The sequence below is a fragment of the Poromitra crassiceps genome (genome assembly GCF_964638095.1).
Source record: "Poromitra crassiceps genome assembly, chromosome: 2".
Lineage (NCBI taxonomy): Eukaryota > Metazoa > Chordata > Actinopteri > Beryciformes > Melamphaidae > Poromitra > Poromitra crassiceps.
In genome coordinates, this window is record NC_139624.1 from 94,290,946 (window position 1) to 94,306,541 (window position 15,596).

The 15,596-nt window shown below is 43.1% G+C and overlaps 1 protein-coding gene across 1 annotated transcript in view; it reads right to left on the reverse strand.

The window, feature by feature from the left end:
• LOC310770794 (collagen alpha-1(XXI) chain-like) overlaps positions 1 to 15,596 on the reverse strand; it is a gene marked incomplete at both ends in the record, with an annotated part of 85,450 nt that overhangs the window by 54,612 nt on the left and 15,242 nt on the right. Inside the window, 3 exons of the mRNA XM_083631851.1 lie at positions 682 to 868; positions 4,775 to 4,891; positions 5,850 to 5,969. Of these exons, the coding sequence (XP_083487977.1) occupies positions 682 to 868; positions 4,775 to 4,891; positions 5,850 to 5,969 (424 nt within the window). The remainder of the gene's footprint in view (positions 1 to 681; positions 869 to 4,774; positions 4,892 to 5,849; positions 5,970 to 15,596) is intronic.

The following is a 15,596-nucleotide window of genomic DNA, read 5'->3' on the forward strand; positions in this document are numbered from 1 at the left end:
GCGACAGTGTGTGTAGTTCTGGATTATCTTAGTGTAACCGAGTTGAATCAGCGTGGATTCCTCGTGAGTCCCGAGTGGTAGCGAGTGGATTGGTTAAACTCACTCCCCAGGTATAAAGGCATGTTAACCAGCTCCGCCAAGGGAGCTAGCTCTCTTGGTGTTGCGGTTAACATGTTGGACTCCCAAGCCGAGGGTCGGCAGTTCGAATCCACCCCTGGGCAAGCCCTTAACATGGGTTGCTGCAAGTACCACCTACACAACGCCGTTACATTAGCACAAGCTTTTTACTTATAGGGCTCGCATTTACGCTTCATAACTCAGGCCCCGTTTTTTTTAATGACAAACCACCATTCCTGACCATTTTACTGCCAGTTCCATTCCAGTTAACCGTTACCTTATATTATCTTCAAAAGGTAAATCAGCCATTGCGAAGAGATACATTTGGTTAATCATAACTGTGTTTCATGCACATGATATTGAAAACATGTACACATCAAATAGCCTACTTTATGAATGAGACCAAATAAATGCATGGCTGTCTCATTGTTTTTATTTCCTCTCAGTAAAACAATATAGAAGAAATCCTGCTAATGTATTTAGCGACCTAAATAAAATCTCCTGCAACGCACCTGTGGGTCCCGACCCAGTCATTTGGAAACAATGAACTAGATGTTTTCTGACCTTCACAGAGCTTCTGCTCCATGGAGTCCCTGATGCGATCGATGGTGGTGTAATCTTGGGCATACAGCACGTAGGTGGATGAGGGTTTGTTGGCGATGGAGACCAGCTCTGAGGTGGTGATCTCACTGCCAACTCCCACAGCAAACACTATGACACCCTGAGATCGCGCCTCCACACTTGCATCCACCTAAAGAAAGATAGGGTGTCTGTGGTGAAAGCAAACCTTCTATAGAAATGGCAAAAGACTCCTGTACGATGGTGATCGAATGTCCAGCAACTGATCCAGACTCTTTACCTAAGCTTCCTTACTGGGTTTATTCTGTGTACAGTACTAATGCTCATCTTGATGATGATGACAATGACCAACAGCATATATGAACACTTAGAACAACCTCACAGTTTTGTGAAATAGTGTTCATTGATTTCAGCAGTGCATTTAACACCATTCAGCCCACCTGCTGGTGAGCAAGCTGATGGATTATGATGTGAATCCTAGGCTTATTATTTGGATTAATGATTTTCTTTTGAACCGCTCTCAGCAGGTCCGTTTTAATACAGTGGTTTCTCTCCTAAAATTAATCAACACAGGAGCCCCCCAGGGCTGTGTTCTGTCTTCCATACTGTACATATTGTACACCAATGAGTGTCGAGCCTTAGGCTCCACTCACACTTACTTTAAGTACGCAGACGACACCGCCCTGGTGGGGTTCCTCAAATCTGATGACGCTTCCCTGAGCAGCTTTGAGGAAGAGGTGGAGTACTTCAGTAAATGGTGCTCTGACAACTTCCTTCAGGTCAATGTGACCAAAACAAAGGAAATGGTCATAGACTTCAGGCGGAGTACCATCCACCTTTGTTAACAAGGCACCTATTGAAAGAGTTAGGACCTATAAATATCTAGGGATAGAAATTGATGACCAGCTGAAGTTCAATGAATGTGCCACTGCTAAGGTCAAAAAGCTGCATCAGCGATTGTTTTTCTTACGAAAACTGAAACCGTTTAATGTTGATCGTTACGTCCTGCAACTGTTTTACAAGGCTATCTTTGAGAGCATCCTGTCCTTTGGCCTGATCTATGTGTTTGGGAACATGCACAACCAAGACCAAGCTAAACTGCAGCGCATGATTAAGATGGCAAGCAGGGTCATCGGGTGTGATAATCACACCCGATGACCCTGCGACTAAAACTTGACTAAATAAAAACAGGATGAGGTTGACTAAATATGATACAGACTAACAAGGACATTTAACACGGAACTAAGACTAAGACTAAATAAAAAAATAGCCGACAAAATTAACACTGTGATCAGATGTCTGCTGCCCAGTTGTGGAAAGATCTCATTCTGGGCAAGTCCGAGCGCGTCATCAATGACCCTGCTCACCCCTTACACAGCAAGTTCCAACTCAGTCACCGGGGCAAAGGAAGGATGCTGCAAAGCAGTGGTGTATAAAGTACTCGAAAACCATACTTGAGTAAAAGTAAAGATATCTTCCCAGAAAAAGACTTTGATAAAAGTCAAAGTCACTCATTAGAATATTACTTGAGTAAAAGTCTTAAAGTACTTTATATTTTCTGTACTTAAGTATCAAAAGTAATTTTCTGATATTAAATGTACTTAAGTATTGAAAGTAAAAAGTACAAGTAAATGCTGTTAAATAAATCAAGTAAAAGACATGCCTGGGCTTGAGTGGAAGTCTATTTCTTCTTCTTGACTTTTATAGCCGCTGGCAAACAACGTTATGTTGCATTACAGCCACCAAATGGAATGGCGTGTGGATCGTGATTAACGTAACTTGCAAACTAGGAGCACTGATTTGACAAACCTGATTGCTTGCAGGCTACGCAATTTCCTCTGATTTTACTTTGTAACTAAGATGCTTGGGGGAAATGTAGTGGAGTAAATGTATCCATTTTATTTGGGAAATGGAGTGGAGTAAAAGTGAAAGTTGACAGAAATATAAATACTCAAGTAAAGTACAGATACTCAGAAAAAATACTTAAGTACTGTACTTAAGTATATATACTTTGTTACATTACACCACTGCTGCAAAGGAAAATTAGAACCACCCGGTTCAGCAAGTCCTTTATTCCATCTGCAATCAGAGTGCTAAATGAACAAGACAGGACGAAAAGTAAACGCAAAACCTAATAGCCTGTTTTCTGTTTTTCCCTCCTTTTAATGTGTTAGGGCGATGATAACTACCTGTATGCACAGTGCACTGTTGCCATGTTTTTGGTGTGTGTGTGTGTGTGTGTGTGTGTGTGTGTGTGTGTGTGTGTGTGTGTGTGTGTGTGTGTGTGTGTGTGTGAGTGTGCGTGCGTGCGCGCGTGCGTGTGTGCACTGCACGGAGACATGTAGTACACAAAACTGAAATTGCTAGGTCTCACGTGATCTAATGTTTTTATGCTCTTACATGTTTTATGTTTGCACCTTCGATGTCTTCATGTGATTTAAAGCTCCTTATGTTCCTATATGTTTCTATGTTTGCACCTTTGACCACCTGAATTTCCCTATGGGATAATAAAGTTTACCTTGACCTTGACCTTGCTCATCTTGTTATCAACATTTAACATACCTGACAACTTTAGGGTGTGCAAAAGAAGGAGATTTTCTGGGGTACCGGCAAATGCTGAACCTATTTAAAAATGCTACATTATCTGTAAAGGGGAGACTGGTGGGTATCCATCTAGTCTCTCAAGCCAGACTGTCTCTTCTACATTCTTCAAATGCACCAGTCTGTACTTCAGGCCCACAGAGCGTGGTCAAAGGAAGTTGCGGGAAAAACTCTTCAGACTGGAGGAAGTTCAATGGTATTCGACTAATCACGACACATGTAATCAAACCAATGCAGATTGGAGAAATACGAGTGAGCGGGACATCGGCGGGACTCGTATTTCTCTAATTACCTGCCTTTAGGCGGGACACCCGGGACATCCCCCTATCATTGTTCATTATTTTCCTTTCTGTTTTGACCAAGTACAGACTGGTAGGCAAAAGCAGAGCCAACGCATCTGTTTTAGGAGACTAGTACCCATATAACCCATTTTCATTCAGATATCTTGACGTGAGAGGTCAAGGGACCTCTTTGAAAATGGTTTTCCCCTGGCCAAAATGTTGCCTAACTTCGGAACATTATTTAGCCCCCTTCCCGACATGGTAAATGGCCTCCATTTATATAGCGCCTTTATCCAAAGCGCTTTACAGTCAGTAGGTACACCCATACTCTGATGGCGGCAGGCTGCCACGCAGGGTGCTGGCACACCATCAGGAGCAATTTGGGGTTCAGTATCTTGCCTAAGGACACTTCGACATGCAGACTAGAGGAGGCAGGAATCGAACCACCGACCTCTTTTATCCAAAGCGATTAGTGGACGACCTGCTCTACCTCCTGAGCTACAGCCGCCCCGACATGACGTGGATCTAGTGTCATATGATACCAGAAACTTCGCTTTGGCTTAAGACTAGGCCCGCTACAGCCTCTGAAAGACAGTAAACCTATCAAGATGTGCTACCTATCAAGATGTGCTGCTACCTATATGGAGAAACACCCATTTGATTTGTATCACTATGAAGCAGGAGAAAGGTTTAAAAATCGGGAGAGTGATTATCTGCCCACTCTCAGCATCCATTGTCCTGGAAGCGGAACCTTCTCTGTGATGGTCCTTCTCAAGGCTTCTTCCATTGATTTTCCTCATGAGGTTACTGTAGGAGTTTTTCCTTGTTCTCATTGAGGGTCTAAGGTTGGGGGTGTTGTTTTCTTTTGTTGTTTTGATCAAGTGGACCCTGTGAAGCCCATTGTTTGTTTGTTTTTTAGATAATTTCTTTAGGCATTTTTACCATAATTTGATAGGATAGTATGTGCTAGCCAGTGACAGAAAAGCAGGGAGGGAGAGAGGGGAGGACATGCAGCAAATTACCACAGGTCGGATTCTCGGGTCGGCTGTGTGAAGGACTAAGCCTTAATGGTACGCGTTCTACCAGGTGAGCTACCGGAACGGCCTGTGAAACCCTTTGTAACTGTAATTGAGGGCTATACAACCAAACTAGACTTGGTTGACCTGTGCCCTTGAGCATGGCAGTGTAACATTTACCACATCGTCTTGAGACTTGCCGTCAGTCACCACCACGGCTATGCGGTTCTTGACTCGGCTGACCCGCTGGGAGGAGGAGAAGACGTGGTCCACAGCAAACTTAATGGCTCTGCCCGTCTGCAACACAGTCAGAAAACAACCATGATGTGATCGGTTCACCAGCTTCCAGGCATTGCTCACTGCAGGGAAGAGAGTGCATGTGACGGTCAAATTATACACAAACATAAGATGAACCACGTGTTCACACCGTGAGCAACACAATCAAGTCAGCAGAAGTCCATTTGTTTCTTATAGCACCGAGCAATCGTAAACTCAACCAATGTGTGGATGCTGACAAGCTGCTTGTCTTTTCATGGTCATGGCTGTCAAGAGCTAACCTTGTGAGGCAGCTGGGTTCACGCGAGATCATGAGATCACGATCACATGACAACTCCATATTGCCACGCTACTGGTTTGAATCTGAACCACCAGTGGTTCGCACCAATCAGCATCCTATGAGGCAGCTACGAGCAGGCTTTAGGAGTGACGACGATGACGAGAACGAGCCCATGATAGATGTGATTGATAGGTGATAGACAGATGGTTCATCACCTGCCAGGTATTCTTTGAAAGTGCCTGCCATTTGAAATGATTTCCAGAGTGACTCGTTACTGGATGGTTATTTGAAAACAAACCATCTGGCAGCGTCAGGTTAGTCAAGAGCCAGATAACAAGTGTAAACACAATCGGTTCCGATTGTAAACACAATCGGTTCCGATTGTGTTTACACTTCCTGTTAGTCTCTCAAGCCAGATTGTCTCTTCTACATAAGGTGAATACCGATGGGATTTTGTTTGATGAATAATTGTTCTTTCTGGCAAGTGAAAAATGGGTGGGAAATTGATTAGAAAGGTGACCCAGCTCTCTGAAACTTCTATTTGAAAGACTACAGTACTAAATGACACATCAACCAAGTTGCTGACAATGTGAACACACAGTAAGAGCAGGCAATGTGTGTGCATGCATGGTTGTGTTGTGTTGTGTTGTGTAGACCGATGAATGATAGAGTCGTTGACAGAGACAAAAGCATTCCTGCCTGTGTGTTCCCGCCCAGGTAGGAGATGCTCTCTATGGCTTGGATGAGCTCAGCTCCACCCTGGTGTTTCCCCAGAGGAATCTCCAGACGAGGCGTATCACTGTACTGGACCACAGCCACCTACAGACACACAACAGACAGACAGACAGACAGACAGGCGTATCACTGTACTGGACAACAGCCACATAAGCCGCTTTCAGACATGCCTTGGAATTCGGGAGTTATCTAGAGGGCATCCGGATGGCGGTGTATGTATGAACTAGGGATGCACCGATCGATCGGCACGCAATCTGTATCGGCCGATTTTGACCTCAAATATGTGATCTGCTGCTGCAGATATTTCTTTATTGTCGCCGATTGCATAGCCGATCATGCTGCACGTGAGAAACATGAGGCAGCCCATTTTCATGTCTTCAATGTCTATCGTTTAACTTTCATATTGTGCTCTAACGTTTATATCATTGTGTTGCAAAGCACACGCTTTGCTTTCGTCAGTGTACTCACCTCCACACAGCGCACCAGACTGTCAACACACCCCTTGCGTCTTTGAATCACACAAATCAGCTGGTGATTAGAGCAGACTCAGCAGAGAGAAGTTACCTCCAGTCCTCCCGCCTACCGAGGCATTTGCATGCTGTTAAGTCCGTGTGTATTAAAGTCCCAGATTGACACGGTGGTAGTCGGGGTAGTGCACGCGCACACACAGACAATTTCCACATCTAGCGAGCATTGATGTTCCCGCGGGCACTTTGAAGGAAGCGAAAGTGTGCTGCTGAGTATGTGGATGTGCGCTCCGTTCAGACGGACTTTCTTTCTTTCTTTGGACAGTTGAACATGTTCTAATCCCTTTCTTCCATGTGTGCGTATATGACCAACCAGTAAGTCATTATTATGTTAATATTCCTGTATTGCATTCCCTTTTGGTTTTAGATCGATCTACCTGCAATCATTGCAATAACGTTTGTTTAGGCGTGCACTTAGTGCGGTTTGATTGTCTGTTGCGCTAATTAATGCCACTACTCAGATGGAGTTTAGCTCGTGTGTAGCTTGTGATTCTGTTGTTTCTCCCGTCATGATACCCTGTCACCATTATGTAGATCGCACTCATAGTGCTGCTAATTATAACACTGTAACTCGGCCTCGATGGGCGGGTCCTTTTGATGTTCGTTCGATGCGGATCCCAATGTATGACGGTTATTGTGCATAACCCCGGTTCTATGAGTGGGAGCTCTTTGGCTTTAGTCATGGTTCAAGACTGGTGTTTAAGAGTAACTGACTTACAGTTGACCTAATTATCATTTCTATATTATTAGTTGTTAATTATCACTATAATTGGCCTATATAACAGCAAGCTTGGTTACTGACCTGTTTGTATATTTTATTGCCTCCTTTTTCCAGACCACACACAATCCTACTATTCCTGTCATAATGCTGTAAAGAGCCTATACTGCTGTACTGTAAAATCATGTTGGCGGTTTGCTTTAGCCTACAAAATATAAAATATTGATGTAGAAAAAAAGAAAATGTGCTGCACTTTCAATTTGATGCATGAAATGTAGGCCTATATGTAAAATGGAAACTGCTATAGCTGCTTACAAAATAAATAAATAAATATATATATATATATATATATATATATATCGGTGATCGGTAATCGGTAATCGGTGATCGGTCGATGATCGGTTGGGCAGATATTTCTCATAGGCAGTGTTGGGGGTAACGCGTTACATTGTAACGCGTTAGAGTACTCAGATTACTTTTCGGAGGTAACGAGTAACGTAACGCGTTACTTTCTAAATACATGTAATCAGTAACGCGTTAGCTTTTCAAATGAGCAGTGCGTTACTTTTTAAATTGCGTTCTTTCTTTTGCTTCTCTCGTTGTCACAGAGAGAAAAAAATCTCCGCTGCCTCTGTCTGTGATTCTTATCACGTGACGGCAGTGTTTATGTCAGTGTGCGCATGCCCGGGCAAGCTCGTCACTACTACGCAAAATGGCCGCTGCAGAGAAAACAGCGTTTTCCTCCTGGAAGTTTTCCCAATACTTCAAAGTTGTCAACGATAAGGAAAAGAACATAATCGTGAAATGCAACTTGTGCCGAGGAGTTGATAAGACTCTGTCAACTGCGAGGAATTCCACTTCAAATTTGAAGAAACACCTGCAAGCTAAACACAGCGCAATACCTCTGGAGGAAAAAAGACCCGAGGAGGACACCGGGACACCTCCTCCGAAACAGCAAAAGCTAACTTTCAGTATGGTGTCTGTGAAGGAAGTCAACAAGCTTGTAGCTCGGTACGTAGTGGAGGACATGCTACCGCTGTCTACCGTAGAGTCTACATGTGGAGAGACTGTTTAGCCTGGGAAATCTTGTTCTTACCCCCAAGAGGAACAGACTATCCGACAAGCGTTTTGAAAAGCTTCTTCTCATGCGTTACAATCACCACTTTGGAGTAGCAGAGTAAGCTTTCGATTGGGTGAGTCAGACGTCTGGTCAGAGACAGACGTACAGACAGATGGACATCCAGACAGACAGACGGACTGACAGACATCCAGACAGACACAAGCACCTCTCAACCTGCCACGACCCATGGTTGCATTTCAAATGTCATCTGAATAGAATAATGGGGTTAGTGGATGAATGAGTGAGAAGAATGAATGAATGATGATGATTGACTGATTATGCTCTGACAGGGATACCGAGTACTACTGACTGACACATTTGAAATTAGTTGCTTTAGTTTGCATTTTGAGGTTCTTATAGGCAGGCATATTCATGTGTGCTCTTTTTGCTGTTGGATCGTTTAATAGCAGAGGGAATATTGAGTGAATCTGTTATTTCAAAAGCCAAATGCACTTTTAGTTTATTTCCTGTTTGACCCTGCACTTTAAAAATGTTTTTACATGTACTGTATGCATGTTTTCGTGGAATATTTCACTCAGTCATTTAATTTGTAAGTAACTGCATTTATTTGTTGCAAGGTATTTATTTTATGTTTAGGCTAGGCCTAAACATGCACTTTATTTTGTATGGATGCTACGTTTAGCACATTTTAATTTTAAACGTTATGTCGGCAACTACCTCATGTTTTATTTTCTTATCTGCTCAGTTCGCTGTGGGAATAGCAGAAGGAATATTGGTCGAGTGAATCTGATTCATTTGAAAAGCCAAATGCACTATTTTAGTTTATTTGTGAGCCTGCACTTTTATACTTTTGTAATACATGGTAGTAGGGCAAAGCATGTTTTTGATTTTGTCACTGAATCATTAGTGAAAAGAAAAACTTGAAGTTGAATTGCAAAAAAAAAAGTTGTAGCCATGCTTTGGTTTGTTCTTTAATGAAACGAATGAATCGTTAATAAAAAGCTGTAAAATGGCTATAGCATCTGTCATTCCTGTTATTACTTATTAAAGCTTGCAGAGTTACAGTTTAACTTTATGGATTGGCTAAGAAATTAAATAAGGTAGAGAATTAATAAATTGCAAGGGACAATATCCAACATGTGCATGGAATCACAAAGGGGTGTTCATGTTTTGTTACGCAAAAGTACTCTAAACTGAAGTACTCTAACGCAGCAGTACTCTTAAAGTACTCTAACGGAGAAGTACTCTGAACTAAAGTACTCTTAAAGTACTCTAACGCGTTACTTTTGTCAGTGGGTAACTAAGTAACGTAACGGGATTACTTTTTCAAGGCAGTAACTAAATAAGTAACGAGTTACTTTTCAAAGTAACTTTCCCCAACACTGCTCATAGGTGATCGGCAATCGGTGATCGGTGGCAAAAAACGTGATCGGTGCACCCCTAGTATGAACACATTTTGGTGAGCTATGCGCGCTCCCGCGACCCTCCTACTATCCGGAGGAGACACTACGGTGCGAGGTAGTCACAGGGGCGGATAGGTCCCCCCTCCCCTCCAGAGCCCCGTGAAGTAGCCAGCTCAGTGAGTGCATGAGGAGAGGGAGAGAGACAGAAAGCCAGCGTGACAGATTATTATTATATAAATAGTCGATGAGCGAGCAAAAAAAACATCATGCAGTTTCAGTTTTTCCAAATGAAGCTCAAACCTGCTCCGTGTGCGTCAGCCAACCATCCATGTTGCTGGATTGAAACGCTCATGGCTTTGATTTTATTTCATTTCTGCATAGCTTTGCACAGCACACACATTTAAAATAGAGCATTTTTGGACGCGAGGGTCGTCCTGCTTCCCAGTATTGGACATCGCTAGGTAGGGTATCTGCCATCTGGATGTGGTTGCGTTCATGCCTTTGATTTAACGCAGGGTTCGAGTTATGGGGGGACCTATGGGGTCTTGGACCCCATAGCTAGAGTCTGGGACCCCATAGTCCAGAACACCTGTGGGACCCCCACAAATATAACTTTTTTATTTTTATTTATTTTTTCCTTTTTTGTGTTCCAAATAACACATTTTTCGATGGAAGAATTATTATTATTTATGTTAACTAGATAAATAGGCTAAATAAGAAACATGTTTTCAGTTTTCCCAAAACAACCGTTTGAATTGTGTGAAATAGGCTGCATTTCACCTCCAAGCCACCATGTGCCGCCCATGAGCGCGTGTTCTACTGCTACAACCGAGTTGCAGGGAGAAGAAGCCACAACATGCAACCATCACGTGATGTAAACAGCCGCCTGAGCCAACAAGATCTTATTAATCTTTAGTATAGCGTTATCATGCCACTGAAGAAAAGGCTGAAGCTGCCAACGGGGTGTACAAGCCTGGATAGCTTCGGTTTCAGAAAGAAACAAAGAACGACTTCAGACAAGGGACAACGACCTGTTAGTGCAACAGCTAGGTTGCTACTAGCTAGTAGGTAAGCTAACGTTATGGTCTGATGATGAGAGGAGAGGAGAGGAGTCTGAGATTTTTCATTTTGTAAGTATTACGCCTACAGTTGTTTTTGTTCTAACAAGATGCTGCTACTGTATCTGCTGAAATATGCTGCTGTTTGTTGCAATTTGTTTTTCATTCACAAGTTCTTGATTACCTGTGCACAAGGGGTTTGTTCGTAAGGTTAGCCTACTCTGGTAACTTCCGGTCTGTTGTTGCTATGCAACGGTAGCGTAGGGGATGGCTGCCCCATTCATCTGTTTTCTTCTTGTTGTTGTTTTTAGATAGCGTTTCTTGCTGAGTGCAGAGAACTGCTCGGAAAGCAAATTGTATGAGCATTATGTATTTATTTTTGTAGTTTTTGATTTATAAGTGCAGAGACAGAGTTAAATAAATGTTAATTTAAGTTAAGCAATTTTGTCTCATTTGTAAAATTAAATTGTTGTATTTTATCAGATGCAAGTGTAAGACTGAATAATAACATCATACAACAGTCTAAACCGAATGTTAATTTAAAATTAGATATTCCTCTAAATCTGGCTTCAAACGGCCACAATTTGAGGAAAAAACGGCCCAATTTTTTTTCGGCGACCCCCTCCGGGGGCCGCCGATTTAGGGGGACCCCATAGCTATCTGACTATAACTCGAACCCTGATTTAACGTTTACACAGCGTTTGTGAAGATTCACGTGCAGAACCGCAAATTCCAAGTAGCGTCAAGTCAGGCAGTATAAAACGAAAACTTCCGGGTATAACCTTCGCAATTAAATAAGGTAAATGCACGTGTAATGTTTTTTTGTGTGTGTGATCCGAAAAATAGAGAACAGAGATAAACTGGAAGAATATCTGCTCCCTTCGAAAAGTTAATTTTAACCCGTATTGAGTCGACCGTTCTGATTTTTTGTTACTAAGTAATACAACATTTATTTTATTTTGAAGGTAAAAACGTCTAGCTTCCTGTATTCTGTATAATTCTAGTAGGATTGATGCATTTTAGGACTGAACATGGACCTGTTTTCTTTGTAGTGCTTGAGACTCGAGGAAATCAATGCATCTGGGCGCGAGTTGTAGGGTTGTTTAATTAATTACTAACGTTATGCGCAAATGATTATATCCTGTGAACGTTAGGCAGTTATCGCCCATTATGTATTTTTAGCAACTTGTTTTCAGACTGCATGTCGTGATAGTTTGTTGAATGTCAATGCGATTCACTTAAGGCTATGCTCAGACAATGAAGTACAGCTGTGTGGTCAGTTTTCACAACTCCCCATTGTGTGGTCATGCCCAAATTCCCCCCCACCCCCGCCCCCTCTCTACTCTACACTCGGAGGTGCTCCACATGTATGAAAGCAACATGCCTCATGTCTGAAAGGGGACACTTCACGTATCTCCCGGGTCAGGCTCAGGGGAAGCAACCCTGACCTGACCCGGAGTTCATGTCTGAAAGTGGCTTTACAGACACAAAACAGACAGACAGATAGACAGACAAGCGTATCACTGTACTGGACCACAGCCACCTACAGACACACAACAGACAGACAGACAGGCATATCACTGTACTGGACCACAGCCACCTACAGACACACAACAGACAGACAGACAGGCATATCACTGTACTGGACCACAGCCACCTACAGACACACAACAGACAGGCGTATCACTGTACTGGACCACAGCCACCTACAGACACACAACAGACAGACAGGCGTATCACTGTACTGGACCACAGCCACCTACAGACACACAACAGACAGACAGGCATATCACTGTACTGGACAACAGCCACCTACAGACACACAACAGACAGACAGACAGGCGTATCACTGTACTGGACCACAGCCACCTACAGACACACAACAGACAGGCGTATCACTGTACTGGACCACAGCCACCTACAGACACACAACAGACAGACAGGCGTATCACTGTACTGGACCACAGCCACCTACAGACACACAACAGACAGACAGACAGACAGGCATATCACTACTGGACCACAGACACACAACAGACAGACAGGCATATCACTGTACTGGATCACAGCCATCTACAGACACACGACAGACAGGCATATCACTGTATGGACCACAGCCACATACAGACACACAACAGTCATATCAGTACTGGACCACAGCCACCTACAGACACACAACAGACAGATAGGCATATCACTGTACTGGACCACAGCCACTACAGACACACAACAGACAGACAGGTGTACTGTACTGGACCACAGCCACCTACAGACACACAACAGACAGACAGGCGTATCACTGTACTGGACCACAGCCACCTACAGACACACAACAGACAGACAGGCGTATCACTGTACTGGACCACAGCCACCTACAGACACACAACAGACAGACAGACAGACAGGCATATCACTACTGGACCACAGACACACAACAGACAGACAGGCATATCACTGTACTGGATCACAGCCATCTACAGACACACGACAGACAGGCATATCACTGTATGGACCACAGCCACATACAGACACACAACAGTCATATCAGTACTGGACCACAGCCACCTACAGACACACAACAGACAGATAGGCATATCACTGTACTGGACCACAGCCACTACAGACACACAACAGACAGACAGGTGTACTGTACTGGACCACAGCCACCTACAGACACACAACAGACAGACAGGCGTATCACTGTACTGGACCACAGCCACCTACAGACACACAACACACAGGCACACTGAACGCATAGTGGCAGTGCTGACTTAGGTGCCATGTCCACAGAAAGCATTTTTTTGAGCTGCCATATGCCTTTCTGCAATTAATTTTCTATGGTAAAGACGTGCTAGGAGCACTCCACTTACTAGCACCGCGCCTGTGGTTTCAGCACTCTTGGCAGCTAGCGTTGTTGGGCGGAGTGCTCTGGGTGCCTCAAGCAGAAAAAGTTCAACTTTTGGACAAGAGCGCTTGTCATCAATGTCACTTTTCCGATTAATCAAAATTGAGGAAGAGGCGGGATGAAAAAATATCAACAAACATGGCGGAGGAGAGGCTCCGGGTGAGAATTATTAATTGTATTATCTTGTTGGTTGGGTTGATGTTAGCTTGCTATTTACATTGTATGCTAGTTAGCTAATGTTAGCTACTAACTGTCAGAGTCGCTCCGTGCGCTGTCTGTGCGCGTTGGAAGTGCTCTGTGCATTCATATTTTTGATAGCCTATCCAAAGCTCTCCGCTATGAAGGAAAAATCACTGTCTGTGGACACGGGCCTTATGGGGCATTCCTTTATAACTGGGAAATGGTAATCTGACGGTTCAAAGGTCATGAGCTCGAATGGTGATGTCACCAGTGCTCGAATTTTCTCTCCCAAACTCGTAGGAGCCTCAGCAGCCCCAACCTCAAAGATACAAGATGGCTGCTCCACGCAACAAAAGTAGTTAAAATCGTAGTACATGCTGTTTATTAGCACTTCTGCCTTGTTTGTGTCTCATTAAATCAGCTGTACACACAGCACTGTCTAACTTCTATCTGTGTGGACATGTTGCTGCAGTGTTTGTATGTTGGTTGTATCCCAAATGCAGCTAAATGCCTTGTTATCAACGGTTATTGCTAACAATGGCTAGCCTGGCTAGCGAGTGGATCTGACTAACATCATGTGACTCGTTTAAACGGATGTGACGCAATTCAACAGTGAACTTCCCAGCTCCCAGTTTTCTGCAAATGGAACGCTAACCAAACGGATGTGACGTCATTAAACCGCCACATCCCAGTTTGTTTGTGATAAAGGAACGGGCCATTACTGTTGCTCGATGCTACATGGTATGGGTAAAAAGGCTGGAGGAGCCTACAGTAGGTTCTCATTTAGGCAGCCAACTGATACTATAGCAAGACTTCACTATTCTAACACTGACATTTCATCAGGATCATCATCAGTGTTAGGTTGGTTGAGTTTGAAAGATTTTATCATTAACTTTATTGACAAGAGTGGCAAGAGTCAATGCTGATAATAATAATTCTAGGTTGATTTAATAGGCCTACAGGGTGTATCACCTTGCTGTCTGTAATAGACTAAAAAAGCTCTGACAGATTTGGCTGCTTGGTAACTCACTTACTGAGGTTGGTGGCTGACTTGGCTATAGTTTCTATGCTCTTCTTACCATACATTTATTAGCTAGTGTGGTCCCTATTAGAACCCACTGTAAACTAACCCTAACCCCAACTGGGATAGGTCATAGCCAACTCCTTAGTTTACAAACATTAATTGAGGATTAGCCAGTTGTTTTATAACTCCAAATTTGTTTAACTGCATCCAGAAAAGTTTGATCTATTTAGCTTCAACAAATGAACACTTCAACACCACAAATGAGCGTCTTCAGTGTGCAGGGCACTTCAACAGCAGCAAAACACAGGAGACAAAAATGAGGTGATGCCGATGCCTGGTCATGGACAGTTGTAGCTGTGCCAATTCATTAGGGAGTTTAAGTCAAGTCAAGTCAAGTCAAATTTTATTTATATAGCACCTTTCATACACAAAGGCAATTCAAGGTGCTTTACAAAAAAATAATCGAAAAAACAAGCAGCAAAGCAATGCACATATAAAAAACACATAAAAAACACAGCCGACAGTTTTAGTTAAAATATATACTCAAATTATTATTACATGTACAGTCCATTTGTTGGAAATGTACAGGATTTTTTTTTTTTTTTAATTACAGGTCGAGAGAGGCAGTAGTTTAGTAGCAGTTAAAAGCAAGAGTAAACATAAAGGTCTTTAGCTTGGATTTAAAAATAGGCAGAGTAGGGGCAGATCTAATGTGTTCAGGGAGTTTGTTCCAGTTATGAGAGGCATAGTGGGAGAACGCGGCTTCACCATGTTTTGATTTGGTCCTCGGGACAATTAGTAGACCAGTGCCTGAA